The sequence below is a fragment of the Rhea americana genome, unplaced genomic scaffold, assembly GCF_003343005.1.
Source record: "Rhea americana isolate MKP2758 unplaced genomic scaffold, rheAme1 scaffold_2, whole genome shotgun sequence".
Taxonomy (NCBI): Eukaryota; Metazoa; Chordata; class Aves; order Rheiformes; family Rheidae; genus Rhea; species Rhea americana.
In genome coordinates, this window is record NW_028186149.1 from 16,150,201 (window position 1) to 16,172,932 (window position 22,732).

The following is a 22,732-nucleotide window of genomic DNA, read 5'->3' on the forward strand; positions in this document are numbered from 1 at the left end:
AGAGAAGGACAAGTCAAAGGARGACAAAGAGATTCCAGAGAGGGGCAAAGAGCACGTTGCATTCTGCACTGTAGGCAGTTGACGGAATAGTGTACACACAAACTAATTCATTAATGATTCCCGGAGTGAATTATAGAGATCATGAAAGGCCACCTGACAAGCCTCTAGAAGGAAAACCTATTTATCAAATGAAAATACAAACCAAGTCGCTTTTAACATTTATTTGTAATTTGGTACACAATTCATAAACCAAGAAATTAAAGTTAGGGTATACTTTTACTCAAAGATTTGCTGATCACAATGTAGGGTATAAGAAATTGAATGGATACATCATTTATTATTATTATGAAAATAAAGGCTTTATGTTTTCAAGTGGAGTAAGCTAGAYTGCAATGTATTCATATTAGAAAGCTGCTATTGCACAGGAAAAATGGATTAATACTGAGATTTTGTTTAGCAATTCCGACAAATCTGTGTTTCTTTCTGGTTGTGAAGTTACTATAACCATACATAAGCACTAAATACGAAGAATTGGCATTGGGGGAAATCATCTTGTCTGTTTGCCCTATACATATGTGTTTGGCAAACGTAGTCTGCAGGGTAAATACTCCATTTGCAAGTAATCAGATCTCTGACCTGTAACATGCACATTTTGGAGCATTAATTGACACAATTAAAAAGTTATTTAGAGGATGAGCTTGAAGCAAAAAAAGTTATCATGGCTCAGAATCCTGAAAGCCAACCTGGACTTCCTAATAATCTGGTTTAAACATTTTTAGAGAGATGATAAAATTGTTCACAAAGGAAAAAATAACACTAAAGCAATCAATGTAACATACAAATTTGAAGAGTCCAGTATGTGTTAGTGGACAGCAAATTTATTGTATAAAATCTCAAGTGTAAGGAAGAATTAGAAAGGATTATAAAAATACACTACTATATGCTGTGGTAGTTGAAAGTGATTAATCCAGTTCTTAAATCCCATTTTAAACTCCCTTTCATTTTTTCCCATAGAAAAATAGAAGCCACATTGCTTTGTTTGAATGTTATGTACTTAATTATGTCTTCTAAGAAACTGTTTTAAAACTAAATGCAATGCTTAATTACAAAATCCCTCCTTGAAAACAGTTAGCTTGTACATTGATTTGTAGTTCATTAAAAATGCTTTCTTAATTATATTTACAGCCAGAAATTACACAAAGATTAAACAGACTACAGAGGAATTTGGAAACTGTGGCATGAATTGTAAGGAAAAGGTTATATTTCAAATAATGGACAACTGACAGCTATGACTGACTAATTACTGCCTTCCTGTAATTTAAAAACTTAATTGTCATAAAAATAATAATTGGAAAAAACAGTGTTCCTTGTAATGGCTATCAATATTACATTTTTTTATAAGAGCAGACTTTCAAGTACTAATTAGAAAGCAAATCAATTGCATCAAAGAACCGTAAAGTTCACACGAGCTGTCGGACCCGTCACCTCAACACGCGGGGTTCACCGCTAAGGGCAGCCCTCGCTTTGGTTCGTACGGGGTTGTCCTGGAAACCATGCGGATGCAGTCAATAACCGGGCAGACGCTGAGACACAGGGTGCAGCCGGTACAAGCGTCAGTAACYGTGGGCAGGTGGGTTTCGGGATCAAACCGTATAGCCTGCGAACAGAAATAAACATTATTGATGTCACTCATGGAAAAGGTCAAAACTGCTCCCATTTTAGTGTCTGCGTTTCCCGTACTACAGCGCTTGGAGACATCTTTGTGTGATTCTGCACTGCAGCTATAGCAACTGTAACTGGCAGGAAAACAAAACAACCCCCCAACACTTCAGAATAGAAATAGGGGCCAAATTGTATCTCAGCGAAAGCTCACTGCTACAAGGGCTGGTTAGGGACGGATGAGTTTGCCCAATGATGCTTAAACAACCAAGAGGGATATTCTCCTTCGTGAGAAGAAAATATTTCGTAGCATAGCAATTCAGCAGGTTTATTAGTTCAGAGGAGATATCAGGACATTCTTGTATGGATTCAACGCAACGCTGGCTGCAAACGCTCTCATGCGTTCCTTTRACTTTTATTTTTGGCACAGCATAAACAATCTAATTTAATAGAAGGTAGTGACAAATACAGCATGCTGTGCCTCATGTGATTATTTTTCTTTGCAAATCTTCAAAAGGGATATCTGTGTTTTGGGCAGGCAGAGCTTGCWTTATTTCTCATGTTTCCGTGCAGTGAATCCTCATTACCAACTAGGGTGATGAGTGTATTTCAATGTGAAATAACAATTGCTGTCTCAATGAAATAAGCCCTTGCTATAATGGAAATGCCAATTAAAAGCAAAAACAAAAGCATCACACAACTGCAAAAGCCTCTAAGAAACAAACCTAGAGAAGTAAAAATAAAAAATGTTTGGCTGAATTTACTTTTAAGAGTTTCAGGAAGGAAAGGTCAGGCCTTAAAGCCAAACTCTCACTGATCTGCAAACAAGTGGTGTCTTASCAAATCTCCCTCACTACCCTCAGCAACTAGGGGAGCAAGAGGGGACATAGGTTATTCCTAGGTGCTTCTGCAGGTCTGCTCCAAAGGCAGGTTTGAGACGCTGGGGCTTCGCTACCAGGGAAGCACAGAAGTTGCTGTAGCAACCAGCAAGAGCACAAAGTACGCATTAACTGCCGTGAATCTACAAGTTTTAGTTTAGCTTGAGGACAAAGCAAGCTTTGGTCTGTGCGTGTTTGAAAAGGGCTCATTCCTCTTTCCCTAATAACAATGCGCATCTTGAAAGAAGGTTCAGAGGTAGAGGAATTTAGGACTACAGCCTTAACTTCAAGTCAAGGAAAGCTTTTCTGCTTCTCTCCTACAAGGTGGCAGCTCTGCAGAGCAGCATGGCCATTTTGGAAACAAAGATCAGCATAAAGCAGATGATTTTTTGAAGTGGAGGAGGAGGGGGACTTTTGATTTCTTTGCAATTAAGTAGACGGGAAAAGCATTCTTCCTGCTGAGAAATCCGCCCCCCCCCCCCGGGTTTTAAGTGTTGGTTCGTTTGGTGCCAGGTATTATTATTTTCAGTTACAGAAAAAAAAGTTACACTAAATGAGAACACGGTCTTTTACTCTCCAAAGGCTACATCTTCCACTTCACTGGAAAATCTGATGGAAGGAGCAGCAGTAAAGATTGCACTGTCAAGAATAAATTTAGATAGTTAAAGGACTACCGTAATAATCTAATCTGGTTTAGATACAGCATTAATTTTCTCTTATCAGCAGAAAAAAAGTGTCTACCTTTGCTTTGAAATGCTTTTTGTAATTGCAGGGGTTGATTTTAAATGGGAMGACATCTTTTTGTACTGTATGTAGTTAAAATCATCAGACTTACTATTGAATAGACTGAATTAAAGATAAACAAAACATTCCCTACAAGTTATGCTAATATACACTGCAAAAAGAAGTAGTTTGCTAGCAACAGCAACCCCAGCTCAAAATTGTCTATCTAATCTTTTGGTCACAATGATTGCCACAGAAATGATGCAATTTTCAACCTACTGCTCTAAACCTTGGCAGGTATCTTGGAGAAAGGATTTGTACCCCAAAAAACCCCACCTGCCTGAAACCTGCATTGGTTCAACTTCAGTTAGATGGAATACCAGCTGGGTTTCTTAAAAGGCATTTGGCAATGAGAACATCTCCTGTGTCCCCAGGTCCTGGGAGCGGGACTGGGTGCATTCCTCCTGGTCTCTTKCATGTACTTGAAGATCTCCAAAGAACGGTATTTACTGCCACCTGAAACGGGTCTCCTTCACTTTCTTCCTCTTAAAAAGAATCCCAGTTCCCATGTGCAGYTAGGGCGAGACAGGAGAGCGACCTCGAGAGACACGGTGAGGTGCGACCCTCCAGACCATGCCTGGCTGAGCGGTGTCCCCACCGCTGTACAGACGGCTCAGACAGGCCTCGTGTGGCATAGCCTGGGAGCATGCTGGGGTTAGAATCCAGTATTTTAGACATCTGTTTTTACCACCTGCTCATTAACAGAAGGTGAATTCTTTCTTCCCAGCAGCAGAAAGATAACTCATTGTGTCTTGCTGCTAATTACAGCTGTGCCCTTACCTGGTAGCCAGAATCATTACAGGTCATGTAACATTTGCCACAGTTGATACACATTTCCTCGTCAATCAGAGCCACAACTTGCTCTGTGTTGCTTAGTTCGCCATATGTTCCAATATACTGCAGTGCTTTTCCAATTACATCCTAGGAAAAAAAGGTTACTGACTCATTTAGAAATAACTAAATTGTTTCTATAGCTGTGTAGGAGCACACTCTAGTATTTTAGTAAGAAAGATTTAGCTATCATTGTGATGATGTTTAGGATTTTTATAAATGTCCAAGTTGCCAAGCGTCATATATCCTGTAAAATACAGACAAAGGATGCTCCATACAGGAACATTTCAAACACAGGCAGCACTTAAAATATATATCTGTATACAAATAAGTTACACATTTAGCAGTTGATGTTGAATATGCTATTTTAATTCATCTATGTTTTGCCATTATTATGTGAAGCTTCAAGAAGCAAAACGGAGCACAAAAGAGGAGTGACACAAACACGTCACACAAACAATCTGATCATCCTTGGCTGTTTTTCATTAGCACGGATTTAAGAACTCACATGAAGAAAAGAAAGGGGCATGATCAAAAAAACTGTCAAAGAGAACAATAATTGCTTTTCTTTCTTTAGAAAGATGAGCTAATGACATGAAGATCATCAGTTTATTGTAAATACTGTAAAAGAATAAGATGTGGGGCTGATCCTGCAAATCTGGATTCAGTTCTGTAAACTTCACAGTTAGGAGATGCAGAAATGGAGGTTTGTGTGATCAATCTTATATATCTGTGCTGCAAATTTAAAATGTGCATGACAAGGCCAGAGTATGGGTATGTACGACAAGGGGAAGGCCTCATCTCTGAAAGAAGCTGCTGGGACAAAACAGACTGCAAACCATTCCTGCTTTACGTAAGGGGAAGTGCACAGGTCAGTGGCAGTTCTACTGCACTGAGTCAATGGTAGAGATGGGACAAGTCCCAGGTTGTCCAGACTACACGGGTAGGATAGCACAGGTGATGGACAGATGATAGACACTGCTGCACTTTAAAAGACTTGCTTCATGGTAGTGATATTGGTAGTACTATATTGGCTGACTGGATATTTTCTGAGGTTACTAAATGGGCTTCAACAACAATTCCCATGTTGAAATCAAACCAGATTTTAAATACAGGATTCTATATTGTTAAAAAAAATACTGAGGTCAGTAAGTGAAGGTTATATGATGCAATTATACATTTTACTTTCACTGCAAAACCAAGAATAACTCTTAAGTGTTAGAGAAATTTCACTGAGTTATAGGTGAGCAGAACTGGCTTCAAAATCATGCTACCGTAATAAACCAAGAAGTMATTATGATTTTCATTATGGAACTTGATCCAAGTCAATTGAAAAACTCTCAACACCAAGCCAAATACGAGACACAGACAAGTCTGTCTAGAATTAMAAGCTTCAAAGTCTTTACCTTTGGTCTTGCATGACCAAGAAACATGATAAGAATTTCTTTTCATATTCTGTTTCTCAATATTTTTTGAACAAGCAATACTTATCTTATTCCTATCAGTCAGAAAGTGTTCTGAAATGGTTAGCAACCACTTCAAGCTTGTAGTAATACACTATATTTAACCTATATAATTTATAATCACATACAATGCTCTATATTGTTTTCAATTCTTAATTAGAAAATTGCAGAAGAATTGGATTACAGTAACTTAAATTTTCATTGCATATATTATTTTGGACAGCTTTATTTTCGAACACACTAAGCATCAATGACTCTTCCTATGCTACCTCAAAGGAAAAAAGGCAGTATGACTTTATCAATGTTACCTCTAAAGGAAAGCTTTGCTACACGAATTAAAGCAAAAATGGGTGCAACTATGTCTTCCTGATTCTGCCAAAAACTTGCAACAATTCTACTTTCTGAATGAATGGCTCCCATTCATCTCAGAGAAATTTTAACACTGAGGCCTCCCTGGCCTTGATCATTTAAATCATAAGAATATCTTTATGCAATGAGACAAACTTCTAGTTCATTGGATACAGTGGTAAGATCTATGGGAAAAGAAAGTTGCYATTAATGACAGATGAGTTCGCAATTCAGCTATATCCCCAATCCGGGAGGAAGGACAAGGAAATTCTACTGCAAGTGAGCAAGTTATCACAGCTTAATGAGTTAGCACTCATCACCAGAACTGTGCAAGCTGACTATGTGCATGGTCCAAATTCATTGCAAATTTGAAGTAAAATCTGTTTGCTTAAACCACTATTAAAGGTCAATTAACTATCACAAAGTGTTTAAGCTAATACCTTTTACTTTGCTATTGCAAAGGGCTAGGCTTGAGCACACAGCCCTTTACTGTGCCTCCACTGATGAGCTACAGTAACTCAATCAAATATAATCCCTTAGGAGAACTGCCCACACTCCTGTATTTTCATTTCCATGTCTTACTCAGAAATGTTCATGATTTACTGGGAATTGCTCAGCAGTTTTCTGGTTGCTATGGTTCTCAGGTTTCTATAGTATTCTGTACCATAGTTTAGAAATTGTAATTGTAGAATTCTGCTCTAGATTTTTGCAAGTTTCCTGTAGGTGTGTCTGTATCATACTTGTTACAGATTTCAAAACATATATGTGTGTTTTTGTGTAGTCTGCTGCCTCCAGCAATATTAAGTATCCTAAAAGCCTCTCTCTTGTGTATACRGCCTCCAAACCTTCCACTGTATGTCACAAACGCATGTGGTGTCTGCAAGTACTAGACTGTGTCTTTGTATTTCAGAGTTTGAATAAATGATATAAAACCTGTGCAACATACAGTGAAGTAGCTTTTCACTGTCTGCTCATGTTTTAAAGCTATCTACATGGGGAGATTCCCAGTAGTGAAGGGCTTTTTAATCTAACAGACAAAGGCATCACAAAATGCAGGGCTGGGAGCTTAAGATACAAAAACCCCAACTAGAAAGCAGGCAGACATTTAAACAGCATAATTAATTAACCCAGCACAATTTTCCCAGGGACATGTTCACATCTGTATTCTTTAAGTAGGGGTTGGATGTTAAAATAAAAAAAAAAAAAAAAAAAACAAAGCTCATGCAGGATTCCAGAGAAAAGATACTCAGATGATCAGGGGATGGAGGATCTTACTTCCAAAAGGACACAAAAAAAGCCTAACAGGATGTTTATCCTAGCAAGATGAAGGCAGAGCAGGGTATGATGTCTCTTTATATATACCTCAGGGAGGGAAAAGAGCTAGTTAAGCTAAATGACAATGTTGGCACAAGAACACATGGTTATAAGCCAGACATGAATAAATTTAAAGCTGAAAATTAGAAAAGCGTTTTTTAATAGGAAAGGAGTACAGTGGTTAATGGCCTTCCAGGGAGGTGGCTGGGGGACAGGAGGGAGATGGACCAAATTTTAGGATAGCATTAGGTAAGCAAGCTGAGGAAAGGTACTGAAATGGTTGCTTAGAAGAACATGATCAAAATGGATTTTTCAAGCCATAAAACCTACAAAGGGAATAACAAAATCAATGCATGTGACATATTGTTGAATTTGTAACCAAGTCTCACTTCTCACAGCTCACAAAATATACTTTGTGGGGCCTGGGATCCCAGGTAGGGAGGATGATGGCACTTTAGAGGCCTGGAAGTGATTTCTAAAGACTGTGTCAATGACCTACAGCTCATTTACACTCCTGCATGATGTGTCTTTTAATCACTTCTTTCTCTCAAGCAAGAACTATATCTTTATTCAACTGCCAAGTTTCAAGATTTTATTGACTAAAAAAGTAACAGTACTTAAAAATGTTTTGCAGGTGCACTCTTTTACAGATTCTTAAACTATCTCAGAGCTTCTTGCTTCCATCAAATCACAAACATTTGGAACAAAATAAACAGGGCAGCAAGAAATAATCAGCTTTCACAGTTTAAAGTGAGGTTTCACTCTAAAAAGTGACTGTCTAAAATGGCGCTAAGGGATTCCACACTTACTACCTCTCCATGGCCTCCAGATCAAATTTGCACTGTTTACCGTATAATGATTTTTTTGTCAACCGCCAGACCTGCAAACAGAAGCCAGGTTGTGAAAGTCAAGCTGTGTTCTTTCTGCCTTGTGCATTATCAGCAGCAATAAAAAAAATCTGAAAGTTAAATTTTGTCCTAAGTTACACCTTTGCAATCTCAATGACTTTGAGTGCTCCTTTAGGTTACTGCTGTGCTGTCCCACTCTTCTCAAAAAAACTACACCAAAAACTGGGAAAGGAATTTAGTCCTGCAACTGGCATTGGCAGAGAATTCTGTTGCTATGGTGAGAATGAGAACAGAATCCATTAGTTTTATGTTACTAATGAGTACAGGAAAAATTCATTCTGTCACTAAGCTAAGCAGATGTGGTTTTGAGTACACACAAGGAACAGATCTGTTCAGTAGGATGTTCTTATTTTTACATGCTACTTTTATTACTGTAGTTGCATTTTTAATGTTAATATATCAAACATTTTATGGTGATTAGCTTTTCATTAGCCATCACTAGTAAACCTATATTTGCAAATATAACTCTCAGTTCAGGCATGGTTCTTCAGTTGCTTTGTGGGCCACAAATCTCTAGCTTCACATAGACCCCACTCTATCTGCTCTAGAGATGAGGGACAGCACAATCCTCTAGCTAGAAGGTCATGCACAAGCCAGGTATTGAGTGTCATATAGGAAGTTCAAAGGGAGCATGTATGCCTGTGCTTTTAGAGCACCTTTTGAGAACCCATAAAACACTTAGGCATGTTACATAATGTTCAGCAGAAAGGTTCGCTGACTGGGACTGCTGGGCACATGACGCTGCCAACAACTGCAGGTGGGGACCATGGAGTAACTGGCAGAGCAACAGGCTTTGAGCTCTGCCTCTCCTGAGCAGCAGCCTTTCCTAAGGAAGAGCCTCAGCCTTGATCTTCAACAAATCATCCAACGTATAGTTCTGCGCTTGAGCCAAGTACTCCATTAGTTCATTATTGTTTATGAGGTGTTTGTGCAGTTCTCAGAATTCAATGGGTTGTGAAAGAACAAGGGCCTCCACAGAAATGCCYTTACTAGGGAATAAAGAGAGCGTTGAAAGAGGATGAAATGTTGCAGAGAAACTAAATGACTTGTCTGTACCAATCTTTTATCTCCTTTGGGGAGATACCTGCCTTCCGCCCACTCTTTTTTGGTAATAAAGGTGAAGTACTATCAAAGATAGGGACAACAAAAGAAGAAAAGTTGGGGAAAAATAGATTAAGAAGAATAAGCCACCAGGACAACAGAGTACTTGGCCAAAGTGAATTTAATGTAAAGGGGCTAACAAAAATATGTAATCTCATTAAAACTAACATTATTTTGAAAGATTACAAATACTTTGCCAGTAGTTAAAAGAGTTACTAAATGTGCTCTGAGATTTAGAGACCTCTAAGCCTTATTTCAGTAAATCMAGTAAAACAGTTGCAGTACTAATTAAAGGCAGACTTAGACAATAACTCAAATGAACCTTTACTACATAACTCAATATGGCTTTTGTAAAGGAAAATTGTGCTTCTTGGATCTATTACAATTCTTTATATACACTGTGAAGCAATAAATACAAAAGAACCAATTGGTAAATTTTATATTTCAGTGAGCTTCTGACATAGAGAATTTCTTTTTCACAAGAAATTAAGCAGCCATGAAGTGGGATTGGAAGTTGTCTAAACAAGTTGGCTAATCAGAAATAAAAAGAAATAAAGAGCTGGAATATAATGATCAATGTTCGGAAAAGGCAAAATATTAACAGAAGAAAGTGCCTCAATTTTCTGATTTATATATGATGTTTAATATGCTTGTCTCTGTTCCAGGAAAAGGTTTGAACAAGAGGACTTTGAAGTCAACACTGACTTTAGTTTAAACAAAATTAAAGAAAACTCTGGAGAACTTTTACATACAGTAGCACAGTGTCCTTCCTCTGTTTTGGGCTACTAGCTCAACACCCGTCATTACACAACCCCTTTAAGCTGTCTTTTGGCAATCAGATGGGGCAAGGAAAAGAAGATTGACTCTAGGATGTCGGCACACAGCTGATAAACAAATTTGCTTAAGCTGTCGTATCTAATGAGAATACCTTCTGAGGTACTCTGCTAGGGAAGGGATCATTATGGGCTACTGCATACAGCATACACGTATTGCTCTGATTCATGTTGGAGCCAATACTTGGAGAAGCAGACTCAGAGTCSCATAAATCATGGCTGTAGAGTTACTCTAGAGGAAAAAGTAGGCCCAGACACGTAGTTCCACCTGACATAAGTAAGTTCATGATGAAGATCATGACTACATCATCTTTTGCAGGCAGGYAAACACAAGATGATAAATCTACTCACGTGGTGAAGCACCTGGATGCAGGCCAGGAATGCTCCAAATGGTACACTGTTATGGCAGAATAGTGCTGTGCTTAGGCATATACCTTACCTCTCCGGAGAGCTTTATAGATTATGCACAGTGCTGGAGTAAATGTGACTAGATGGCTTCCAGCCAGATGCTGCCATCAGTATAGCAGACTTGCATACATGTGCAAAAGACCATGTAGACATATTGTTAYATACATAAGTGAAAAACTTCAAACTGGAGGAATGTAAGCTTGAGGGACACTATGGATATTTTTTCAACAGATGAGACAACGTATCATGTCCTAGCTAAGCTGATAAGCAAAGCTATGTCAGAAAGTTTAAAATATTTTAAACTTACTGAACAGGGCAACCTATACAGTGGAAAAAAAGAATACAATAAGCAGATAAATGGTGACCAAATATTATGGTATAGGCCCTCAAGGACAAAGAACTAAATTATTAGGAAAAAAGCACAGAAAAGATATAAAGAAAGAAAATTAAAGTAATAAGGAGGTAACCTGAGGTGCAGGGACATGCATGGGAACGCTACAGAAGTTCAACTAAAAAGAAAAGATCCAGGGCATACATCTGAGCACTGCAGGAATTCTCATATTACAGAAAAGTGCAAAAAAGAAACTACTCTGCTGAATATCAAAGTACGAAGTTTCAATTAATATTGAAAAATAGAGAAAATAAAGAGAAAAGCTATGGGAAAAGCCATCCAAAAAATAAATTAGATTTTGGATAATCACAGAGGGTTTTTAAAACTATAAAAAAGGCATTTTGGCAGCGGGTAGAATTTAAACAAATGTTGGAATTTACATATCACCAACCCAACAGCAGATCAGACAGATGAGGGAGTTCTAGGCAGGCATCAGGAAATTTGCTGCAAGTCTTCAAAAATATAGCCAGCCAAACCAAGGGACATTGCTGTTTTAAGGACTGCCAGCTCTTAGGTCCTTTCCATATTTCTAGAGTACCTACTTCTCCATTGCTCCAGAAAACTGGAGGTAGGTTGGGAATAGCTGTAAGCGTTGAAAGGATTTMGAGGCTTAACCCATTTAAAAGTCAGGCTTTCACAATGGGTCAGAGCTGATGCTATGTAGCCATCCTCCCATTTTGCTGCAAGAGAGGGGTGGTCCACCAGTTTGCCCCTGAGAGCCTTGTAGATTGACAGTCATAAAACACATACACGCACAAACACAGACATATGTACACACATGTAYGCTTAAGAATCAATAAAACATTTAAATTTAAATTTAACACATAAATCATTTAAAAGCATTTCCCAGAATGAAGGGAAAATCCCAGGATTCAGACTCTACATTGCACCCTTGCCTGCGAGCACTGCCGTGGTACATGCCAGAGGGGAGAACAACCAGCCAAAGGCACCCGCTGGGCCCTTGTGCTGCGTGCTGGGTTGCAGCTCTCACATGTAGGGACTTGCAGGGCSCAACAGCCTCTGCAAGCACAGCACCACTGCCTGCCCCGCGCCGCTGCTGGGCCAGCATCGCCACGCTTCTCGCATGGCACAGGTGGACACTTCCCACCACAGGGATACCCAGTCTGCACAAACAACACACATCCCTTGCTCGTTCGTAGGATCAGTCAGGACAGCACTGCAGATTGTATGGGAGCTGATAGTTCTAAACGAGAACAGCTCTTGGACAGTTACAGATAAAACCACTCCATGAGCTCGTTTGACTTCCCCTGTGGTGAACTTGTGGTCAGGGAAGGGTATCAGAGTCACCYTTCTTCATTAAGCTTCACTTATCTTCTTTAATGAATATTCTGAATGTTCCCGGCAGATTTTCTCCACAAAATCTTGTGGATGGATCTATTAATAATAAACTTTGCTAACACTTCCTTTTGGAGTAACAAGTTCCCTAACTTAAAGAAAAATCCAGGTATACCACTGTTCCTTAGTGGGCCTCCTCATTGCTGTTTTTCTCATTATGGTTTAAACATTCCTGTCTAAAGAGGTGGTTGAGCTGAAAGACTCATGAATCCACTTTGGTGATTCCYACCTTCTCCTAATTGCTTCAGTCTTGTTTAAATTAAGGCTAACCTGATTCCTCTGAGAAGCTCCTCAGAGACACCACATAAAAAGCATTCAATGTCTTTATAAACAGAAGCTTCTGTTTTGGGAAATTCATTTTATCTTCCCTGAAGTAGGCCTCTTTTCTTCTTTTTAACCAGTCTCCTTTTTTGGTTTTGTACTTGGAGCTGGGCTTGATAAATTATTGACCTCAAGTTTTTATTTATGTTTTTTTCAAGTTTTTATGTCTGTCTTTCCCTCTTGCTAAACTTTTTCCTTCATTCTGTTTGTTTGCTTTTGGATGGTATTAGTTTTTTTGGTTTTGTGTTGTTTTTAGAAGCAAGCTATCTCATTGAAAATGCAGTTATTGGTTGTTGCTGTTTCTTTCTCTTATCCCCAACATCAATACTCTCCCTGCAAAGAGAATAAAACCATAAAACCTTTGAGGTCAAGCAGTCTTTGAAAATGTTCATCATTGTCAAAGAGAAAAAGTATATTGCTGTTCTTTGGATCCTTTCATATACATAAAGAAGGGAACCTCAGCACAAGAGGAAGGAAGCTATTTGCAATAGCATGGTATAAACCAAAACAATCATCAGGCCCAAAAAGTAAGGAGGTCTACAGAAGTGGCAAACTCTTCAAGTTAGACAAGATGATGACTCAAAAATTGTCCTTGATCTGTTCTACATTGTATCAACCAGCTTCCGATGCTGCATATGCTGGTAAATTCTGCAATATTCCCTTTGGAATCATATGTGTTATTTTGGGCCGTTGATCACGTTGTGTTTTATCTTTGGCCTTATTTTTGCAAGAATTTTTAGCTTAGTTGGTTAGAGCATGGTGCCAACAATGTCAAGGTCGTAAGTTCGATCCCCGTACGGGCYACTTGCTTGAGGGTTGGACTAGATGATCTCCAGAGGTCCCTTCCAACCTTCCGAATTCTATGATTCTATTCTATAGTTCTAATTCATACAGGGCTGATCATATGGTGAAAGTTACCTATCCATGATGGGGTCATAGGTTTTATTTTCACCTTGACACTTACTCATTGTGGATGGCGAATCAGTTATTAAGCAAGAATTTTCCCGCTTTAAAGGTCAATTTTGAAAACCAAGGATTTAGTTTTCATAGGTACTGAATTGTACCAGCTTTTTTCCATTGATCCTGCATGAGAGATGGAGGTATTTAGCACATCACAAATTATCAAAAAGTAACATGCAGAACTGAGCTCATGTCATTGCATTCAAATTAAAGGAAATTATTAATAGTTTTACTTCATTCTTCAAGGCATTACTCATGCCTTGTTCTACAGTTCTCATTTCACTGCCTGAACATCTTGATTTTGAAAATGACATTAAGGAAATACCTATACATGTGTGTCGTAAATCATTTCCCATCAATTTTGGTTAAAAGCTAGAAAGTGTGCATAAATAGTTGTCTTTGATGCCCTCTAAAAAGCTTAAAAGCAGTAATAGACAACTCAAAGTGCTAGAAATGACTGTGCATGTCAACTGCCTGATGGCTGATCACTTCTTATACATAAGCACATATCTTAGTTACCTTGATAGCTGGAATGGGCTTCTTTGGAACAAAATGCTTTTTCAGGGGGAGCAAAGCAGCTGTGCTCTGTTTCTTCAGTTTAATCTTGCTCTCAGCTATTATCTGTTTGCGTTGTTCCAGGTAAGGCCCAAAACTAGGTAGTTTCTGAAATAAAAAATCAGGAAACATGATTACGCTTAATGCTCAGGCATAAYGAAGAGAGTGAGTCAGATCCTAAAGACAGGATCCTAAGTCCTTGCTGAGTGTGACTTGTTTCTTACACAGGAAGCTGAAATTGAAATCAGTGGGACTTTACCAGAGCCAGAAGTGAATAAAAATCAAATATGAACTTCAGGATCTGACTTGAAAATATATATTCAATATTAAAATACTAATATATCATAGCAGGAGAATAGCTGAATTGCAGGTCAGCATCCAAGAGTCTTCCATATCTCCAGTGCATACTTGCTCATATATAAATATGTATCATGTTAAATAATTCAAATGTGTAACTTTATTTCTATAATACATGGAAAGTTACTTGGAAGGGCTCCACCAATGTTTGAGAATACTTTTAGGGATATTTGGATATGTCTACGTAGTTTTAAAGCATACAAACACGCATGTTGTGATGATGACAGAAGGTTGTCGTGGCCTGTCAAAGTAAGGCTAACATATGCCAAATRAACAGAAATATATTCTGATTTCATAATTTACCTCCATATCCCAGTTACAGATTTTTTTTTGTGATATTTAATCTTTGGGCCTGATTAAGCACTAGAGGAAGATTTCATTGAAATACAAAGGTCATGTCTCATCCAGGAACATTGACAGTGCTGTTCAGATTTTATAAACTTGCCAAACACTCAACTTCTTTAGGTACACAGCAGAGATATGGAAAACTGTATCATGCAATGATATCAGACCTAGGTGAATGAAAAATGGTGAAAACATGGATTTTTGCTTGTTTAGCAGATCATGCCYCTCCACCCCTCCAACTAGTTCCTTATGATGCAAAAGTATTTTATTCACCTAACTAAACCYTATTCAGAAGCTACTTCAGTCCTGTAAAAACCACTAGGTAGTAACAGGAGATACATAATGTCTGTAGTTGCTAGCATTAGTTCATGCTAATAATACAACTTCAAAGAGCATATCTGACAAGAGAGAGTACTGCTGTGGTTATCAATTTTTTAAAGAGGGAATGTCAATGTGAATCTTAAAAATAGAATTATTTAAAAATTTAACGATTATTTTTTTAAATAAATAAATTCAGAAGAGGTTACCTTGCTCTTCTGATAATCTTCAGAAGAAAAATGCCTCAATGAGCTCTGTCAGTCACCATACTCAATCTCAGGCTTCTTATTATGGCAAATAATAGCTCTCTTGGCTGCTAGGCTTTTGCCACTCTGAGCACATAGCCAAAGGCTGAATTTTTTTCCAGCTTCTGAGACTTGGTCTCTGCCCTCAACACATTTTAATTCCAAGTCAGAATGAGACATGGAGTCTCCAGGTGGTTTCCAGAAGAGGATCTCTCTTGCAGAGGCCAAGAATGAACTATAATCCAGGGTGAAACCTCAGTTTAGACAAATGCAAGGTCAGAGCCATGAGGTATGCTGAAGACCCCATCTGTCCCAAATCTAGCTGTAGCCTGAGTTTGCCAGCTACCAAAGGGCTGTTGTATTGTCTATTTTAAGGGAACTTTGTTCCTGAATGTTATATTCAAAGGCTTCCCTACAGATGTCAACTTCATAAGTCATGAATATGAATTTTTCAGAATTCATAACTAATAAATAAGGTTTGGCTGCTCTATGGTTCCAAAAACACATTCAAGTGTTAAAAGAAGGTAGGTAGATGAGTGTAAAATATGTATAATATTTTGAAGAGCATTAGAAGTAACCAAACTTTTCTTTTTGTGCAGATGCCAAAAACATAAAATTTCTATTCTTCGAGAGGAAAAGTTCTGGGGTGTCTTAAAATAACCTTTGAAAAACTACTGCAAACAACAGTATGATAGTAGCCTTAGACACCAAAGCAGAATAAGACAGTGAAAATAGAGTTTTTAAACAATAAAATGAGCAAAAGGAATAATTTGTCTAATTTCAGTCTCTGCAACAGGTTTGAAAGCACACACAAAGAGAATCAGTTCTTTAGATGAATTTTAGAAGATGTAAGACTTTTACCAAAAAGTCAGAAATACAAATATTGAGCGAAAAATTATTCTTGTACATCTGCTAGCCTTCATCATTTAGAAATACATGTTGGCTTACCAAACAAGTAGCAGCTGTGTCATGGAGAAGCTATATTCTCTCCATAGCATGGGCACTGAAGTCTACAACTCTGGGCTTTAAAGSGAAGGAGATCTGATGACAAAGCACTTTGGGGCTCTTCCCTCTCCAGCTAGGAACTGACTTGCTGGCTTTCAGAGTAGGTAGCAAAGCTAATTTTGCTGAGGTTTTAACTGAGGTAGTAGAGAGATGAAACAGTTGTTTGTGGCTTGACTGATTAGCAGTCACGGAGACATGGTGGGATAGCTCACATGACTGGAACGCTGTCATGGATGGCTRTGTGCTTTTTAGGAAAGACAGGCCAGGAAGGCGAGGTGGTGGAGTTGCTCTTTATGTGAGAGAGCAGCTGGAATGCATCGAGCTCTGCCTAGGTGGGGAGGAGGAGGAAGCAGTTGAGAGCTTATGGGTAAAGACCAAAGGGCAGGCCAACATGGGGGACGCTGTTGTGGTGTCTACTACAGGCCACCTGACCAGGAAGAGAAAGTTGATGAGGCCTTCTATAGACAGCTGGAAGTAGCCTCATGATCATAGACCCTGATTCTCATGGGGGACTTCAACCACCCCAACATCTGCTGGAGGGACTACACAGCAAGGCATAAACAGTCCAGGAGGCTCCTGCAATGTGTTGATGACAATGTCTTGTCACAAATGGTGGAGAAGCCTGCAAGGAAGGGTGTCCTGCTGGATTGTGTCCTTTCCAACAGAGAGGGACTGGCTAGAGATGTGAAGGTTGGGGGCAGCCTTGGCTGCAGTGACCACGAGATGGTGGAGTTCAGGATCCTGCAGGAAAGAAGTAAGGCAACAAGCTTGGTTGCAACTTTGGACTTCAGGAGAGCAGACTTCAGGCTCTTCAGAGACCTAATTGGAGGAATCTCATGGGTTAAGGCCGTAGAAGGAAGCGGGGTTCAGGAGAGCTGGCTAGTATTCAAACATCACTTCCTCCAAGCTCAAGAGCACTGCATCCCTATGAGTAAGAAGTGCAGCAAGAGAGGCAGGAGACCTGCATGGGTGAGCAAGGAGCTCTTGGCCAAATTCAGACAGGAGAAGAAAATACACAGAATGTGGAAGAGGGGACAGGCTACTTGGGAGAATTATAGGAATGCAGTCAGRGCATGTAGAGATGCTGCGAGGAAGGCTAAGGCCCAGCTGGAATTGAGTCTSRCAAGRGATGTCAAGGACAGTAGGAAGGGCTTCTTCAGATACATCAGCAGCAAGAGGAGGACTAGGGGAAATGTGGGCCCACTACTGAATGGGGCRGGGGCCCTGGTGACAAGGGATACAGAGAAGGCAGAMTTACTGAATGCCGCCTTTGCTTCAGTCTTCACTGCTAAAGGCAGCCCTCATGAATCCCGTAGCCTGGACGGGAGTAAGGGAGAAAGTCTGGAGAAGGGAAGCCTTTCCTTTGGTTGAGGAGGATAGGATTAGAGACCTTCTGGGCAAGCTTGACATTCACAAATCCATGGGCCCAGATGGGATGCATTCACGGGTACTGAGAGAGCTGGTGGATGTTGTTGCCAAGCTGCTTTCCATCMTCTTTGAAAAGTCATGGAGAACTGGAGAGGTGCCTGAGGACTGGAAGAAAGCCAATGTCACTGCAGTCTTCAAAAAGGGCAAGAAGGAGGACCCAGGCAACTATAGGCTGGTCAGCCAGTTCATTCTAGATGTCATCTCCAGACATATGGAGGAAAAGAAGGTGATCAGGAGTAGCCAGCATGGATTCACCAAGGGGAAATCCTGCTTAACCAACCTGATAGCCTTCTATGATGGAATGACTGGCTGGGTAGATGAGGGGAGAGCAGTGGACATTGTGTACCTTGACTTCAGCAAGGCTTCTGATGCTGTCTGCTATAACATCCTCCTAGASAAGCTCAGGAAGTGTGGGTTAGATGAGTGGACAGTGAGGTGGATTGAGAACTGGCTGAAAGGCAGAGTTCAGAGGGTCGTCATCAGTGGTGTGGAGTCCAGTTGGAGGCCCGTGGCTAGTGGTGTCCTCAGGGCTCAGTACTGGGTCCCATCCTGTTCAACTTCTTCATCAATGACCTGGATGAGGGGACAGAGTGCCTCCTCAGCAAGTTTGCTGATGATACCAAGCTGGGAAGAGTGGCTGACACATCCGAGGGCTGTGCTGCCATTCAGAGAGACCTGGACAGGCTGGAGAGCTGGGCAGAGAGGAACCTCCTGAGGTTCAACAAGGGCAAGTGCAGAGTCCTGCACGTAGGGAAAAGTAAACCCAGGCACCAGTACAAGCTGGGGGCTGACCTGCTGGAGAGCAGCTCTGCRGAGAAGGACCTGGGAGTGCTGGTGGATGACAAGTTGACCATGAGCCAGTGCCCTTGCGAGCAATGTGCCCTTGCGGCCGAGAAGGCCAACGGTATCCTGAGGTGCATTAGGAAGMGTGTTGCCAGCAGGTCGAGGGAGGTGATCCTGCCCCTCTACTCAGCCCTGGCAAGGCCTCGTCTCAAGTACTGTGTCCAGTTCTGGGCTCCCCAGTACAAGAGAGATATGGAGCTACTGGAGAGAGTCCAGTGTAGGGCTATGAAGATGATCCAATGGCTGGAGCATCTGCCCTRTGAGGAACGGCTGTGAGAGCTGGGCCTGTTTAGCCTGGWGAAGAGAAGACTGAGGTGGGGATCTTATCAATGTGTATAAGTACCTGAAGGGAGGGTATCAAGGGGAYGGGGACAAACTCTTTTCAGTTGTCCCATGTGACAGGACAAGAGGCAGTGGGCAGAAATTGAAGCACAGGAAGTTGCACCTGAAAATGAGGGGGAATTTCTTCACTGTGAGAGTGATGGAGCACTGGACCAGGTTGCCCAGAGAGGTTGTGGAGTCTCCTTCTCTAGAGATACTCAAGGCCCACCTGGATGCAACCCTGTCTGACATGCTCTAGGTGACCCTGCTGAGCAGGGAGGTTGGACTAGATGATCTCCAGAGGTCCCTTCCAACCTTACTGATTCTATGATTCTATGAAATGGGATCATCTTTGCGAAGAACAGCCAAATCTTTTCAGAATAAATCATTTTCTTTTGTATATTCTTAATATATTCAAAACCTCCTAATTTCTACAGATAGAAACATCAACCACATATTGAAATAAAGCAGGTGATCTGAGGAAAAGTGTGGAAAACAAAAGATCATTTTTGTGTATAGATGAAGAGAGCTTTACTAAGGCAATTAATTAATTTTCTAAGGTGTGGCATCAGAGTATTCAGATTTTTATGATGTCTAACATAGTTGCTAGCTGCAACATATAGCAGACATTTTGAAAAACATCTTATGTCATTGGTACAATAAAGATATATTAGATGCTTGTAATTACACAAATGTGGTTAAGTAAGTTAAACAATCTTTCCAGAATAAGCAAAGTGATAATYAACCTCAAAAACTAACATCCAACCTGAGATTTTACTTTGCAATCTTGTATTTCCATCAGTAATTTGATTAAACTGAATGTAAAATAATTAACTAAGTGCCTGGGTCTTATTCTAGTCTTGCGGATATACAGTGAGATTCCACTGACCTGACAGAAGTTAACTGTGTGCCTGTACAAATGATCTGGTTATTTTGTGTTTGGAGTCTGGTAGTTCACAAGCAGCCAAGTCAAATTTCATCAAATGCTGAAAACCAGCAATTTTTTCTATAGCAATAAATAATGCATGAAAATGTAGCCTCAGGAGCTCAGAAAGGACATTACTGAAGGCTCCCCTTACGAGTAATGCACAGATATACAGAAGGTTGATGAGACTGCTTATTGTTCAGAGCTGTAGTTTCAAACATTTTGGAGTTAAAGGCCATATGAAGTGGCACACAGTATTATAATGAAGTGAGTTACATGTTATAGCAAAAGTGGAAATGTGTTAAAATAGCTGCCAAAGAACTGGAAATTTAAGAGTTTTAAATTAAATCATCCTCTAATCATTGTAGGGGATCTAAAGCACATGGGGGATTTAACAGCACAATGCCCAATGAAAGCACAAGCACAGTAACTTGGTGGGTTTAAATCCCCGTTTACTTCTGAAGTCTTCCTACAATATGTCTTGGGATTTATTTTATTTTATTTTATTTTAATTTCCAGATACCTCAATGTCACCAAACTATCTGCACTCTGGAACTTTTGTCATATCAACATCTAACTAGCAAAAATAATAAAAAAAAKATATGAATATATGGATTATAGTATGTGTTTAGAAGATTGCAACAAGCAGAGCAATTAGATATGTCTTGTCTGCTGATATATCTGTATCAGTGATGTCTAGAGCTGCAATATTTGTATCCATCTCTCTCTATATAGCCATAATTTAATGTGTTTCTGTTGCAGAGGATAACATCAATAGTGAAGCCAAAATAAAAATACTAACTGATTTTATTTCACTGTTTATAACTGCATTACGCCAAAGCTAGAAGTTTGAAATATTGTAGAGTATTTTACAGAAAAAAAAGAAATAAAAAACTCAACTGTTCTTGCTAAAGACTTCCAAAAGCTGCCTTTTAACTGATGAACTGTACAAATCTCCAGCAACATTGTGTTTTTTGTTTCAGTAGTTTCTCCAGGGATTCATCATTGATGAATCTGTTCTCACCAGAAAAGCTAAATCCTACCCATTTAAAGATAACAGTATCTTCCACTAAAGCCGTCTCAATCCAGATATAAAAAAGTATTACACTGCCAGTAGATAACTGACAACATAATGAATCAACAATGAAACCTTAAGCCAGAAAAGCTTTAAGGTGAATAAGTCTGTTTTGATTATAATTTATTCATGGATCAATCTAAAGGTAATTGAGCATATGATGAACTAAAAAAGGTGCTTGTTTCCTAATAGCAAAATGTAGAAGGTATCTCTCATTTCAGATTGCTGTAATTATTATGGGAGCATTAGCAAGTAGCCCCTAATTGGAACAGAGGTGGAACAGGCTAGTGAACTTCTGTCACCAAGACTTTATTTCTGACTTCTAAACTGGTCTGTTGTCTTAGTCCAAGAAAGTCGAGGTGTGTCTCCATGCTGTAGCTATGAGTTGTTTGTTTGGGAGCTGTYTCCTGCTAAGGGGCTGCATGCTGTCTACTGTTAGAAGACCCAGATTTCAGCTAGGACAACTAGGTATCATCATAAACCAAAAATAAGTACCTAGAGTACTACTGTACCTACAGTACTTGAGTGGATCTGAAGTATATCTTGTTGATAACTGCTAATGAGATGGGGCATAAAAAAGAACACTAGAAAATGTCATTTTCATAAACGGGATTTTCAGGCAGTAACTGCCATAAGGTAAATGAAGAATGTATATAAGTAATTACAAAGATCACTGGTACATGGAAATTTGGGATAGCAATATCATTTAGTTATGAGGCAACATGGTTTAAAAATGCTGTTTCCCCATGGCTGAAGAATTCCCATGTTGAATGCAATGTCATTATCCAATTTCTTTTATATTTGAGTGTTGCCTCCACTCTGAGGTATGAAGATTAATTCTGTAAATTCCTCTCATGCACTTTTAACTTGTAAACAATTTTAAGTGACACACAGTTTTGTCCCTCACATATCTGGAAGTGGAAGTGAAGCCAGATCATTTTATTTCACATACTTCACATTTTTCAAGGGCAGACATTTCTGCTGCACRTAGCAAAACTAGACAAAAACAAGAATGAAGACTGAAAAGATACTGACGTGCTGAATTGCTAAAGGAGAGATAAAATTGCTCTAATGAAATATTATGTGCTGGTTGTAGYACTGATGCATTAAATAAAGGCCCACATACTCTGCGGTTATTTAAATGGCTGGAAAATTTTCTAACCAAAGCTTTGCCATATAAATCACTAGTGCGTTTTAGAAATCAAACAAGATGTTGATCTTACATTTTCTTCTCTATAGCTTGTTTTTATGAACAGATTTTTCTCTGATGTTACTTAACYAGCAGCGTTCCCTCAGAGAACTCTTTCCTTTCTTCTGTCCGAAAGGAAAAGAAAATACAAATTCTCAAAATGCCCGGAAAGGACAAGGGTGGTGAACTACCTTCACAGAATCACAGAGTTGTTGGGGGTTGGAAAGGGCCTTTGGAGATCATCTAGTCCAAACCCTCCACTGAAAGCAGGCCACCTAGAGCAGGTTGCTCAGGGCCATGTTCAGTAAGGTTTCAAATATCTCCAAGGACAGAGGCTCCACAGCCTCTCTGGGCAACCTGTTCCAGTGATCAACCACTCTCACTATAGAAAAGTTTTTTCTAATGTTTCAGTGAAATTCCTGTTTTTCAACTTGCACCCACTGCCTCCTGTCCTGTCAGTGGATACCACTGAGAAGAGTCTGGCTGCATCTTCTTTACTCCCCCTCATCCTTCTCAGATATTTATACACATTGGTAAAATCCCCCCGAGCCTTTTCTGCTCGAGGCTAACCA

At 39.6% G+C, this 22,732-nt stretch overlaps 1 protein-coding gene across 1 annotated transcript in view; it reads right to left on the reverse strand.

Moving 5' to 3' along the window:
* Nucleotides 1–1,461: 1,461 nt before the first annotated feature.
* Nucleotides 1,462–22,732, reverse strand: part of DPYD (dihydropyrimidine dehydrogenase) — a 343,995-nt gene continuing 322,724 nt past the window's right edge. The window contains exons 21-23 of the mRNA XM_085303683.1: nucleotides 14,074–14,217; nucleotides 4,101–4,241; nucleotides 1,462–1,657 (exon numbers count right to left, since the gene is read on the reverse strand). Of these exons, the coding sequence (XP_085159809.1) occupies nucleotides 1,487–1,657; nucleotides 4,101–4,241; nucleotides 14,074–14,217 (456 nt within the window). The 3' untranslated portion in view covers nucleotides 1,462–1,486. The remainder of the gene's footprint in view (nucleotides 1,658–4,100; nucleotides 4,242–14,073; nucleotides 14,218–22,732) is intronic.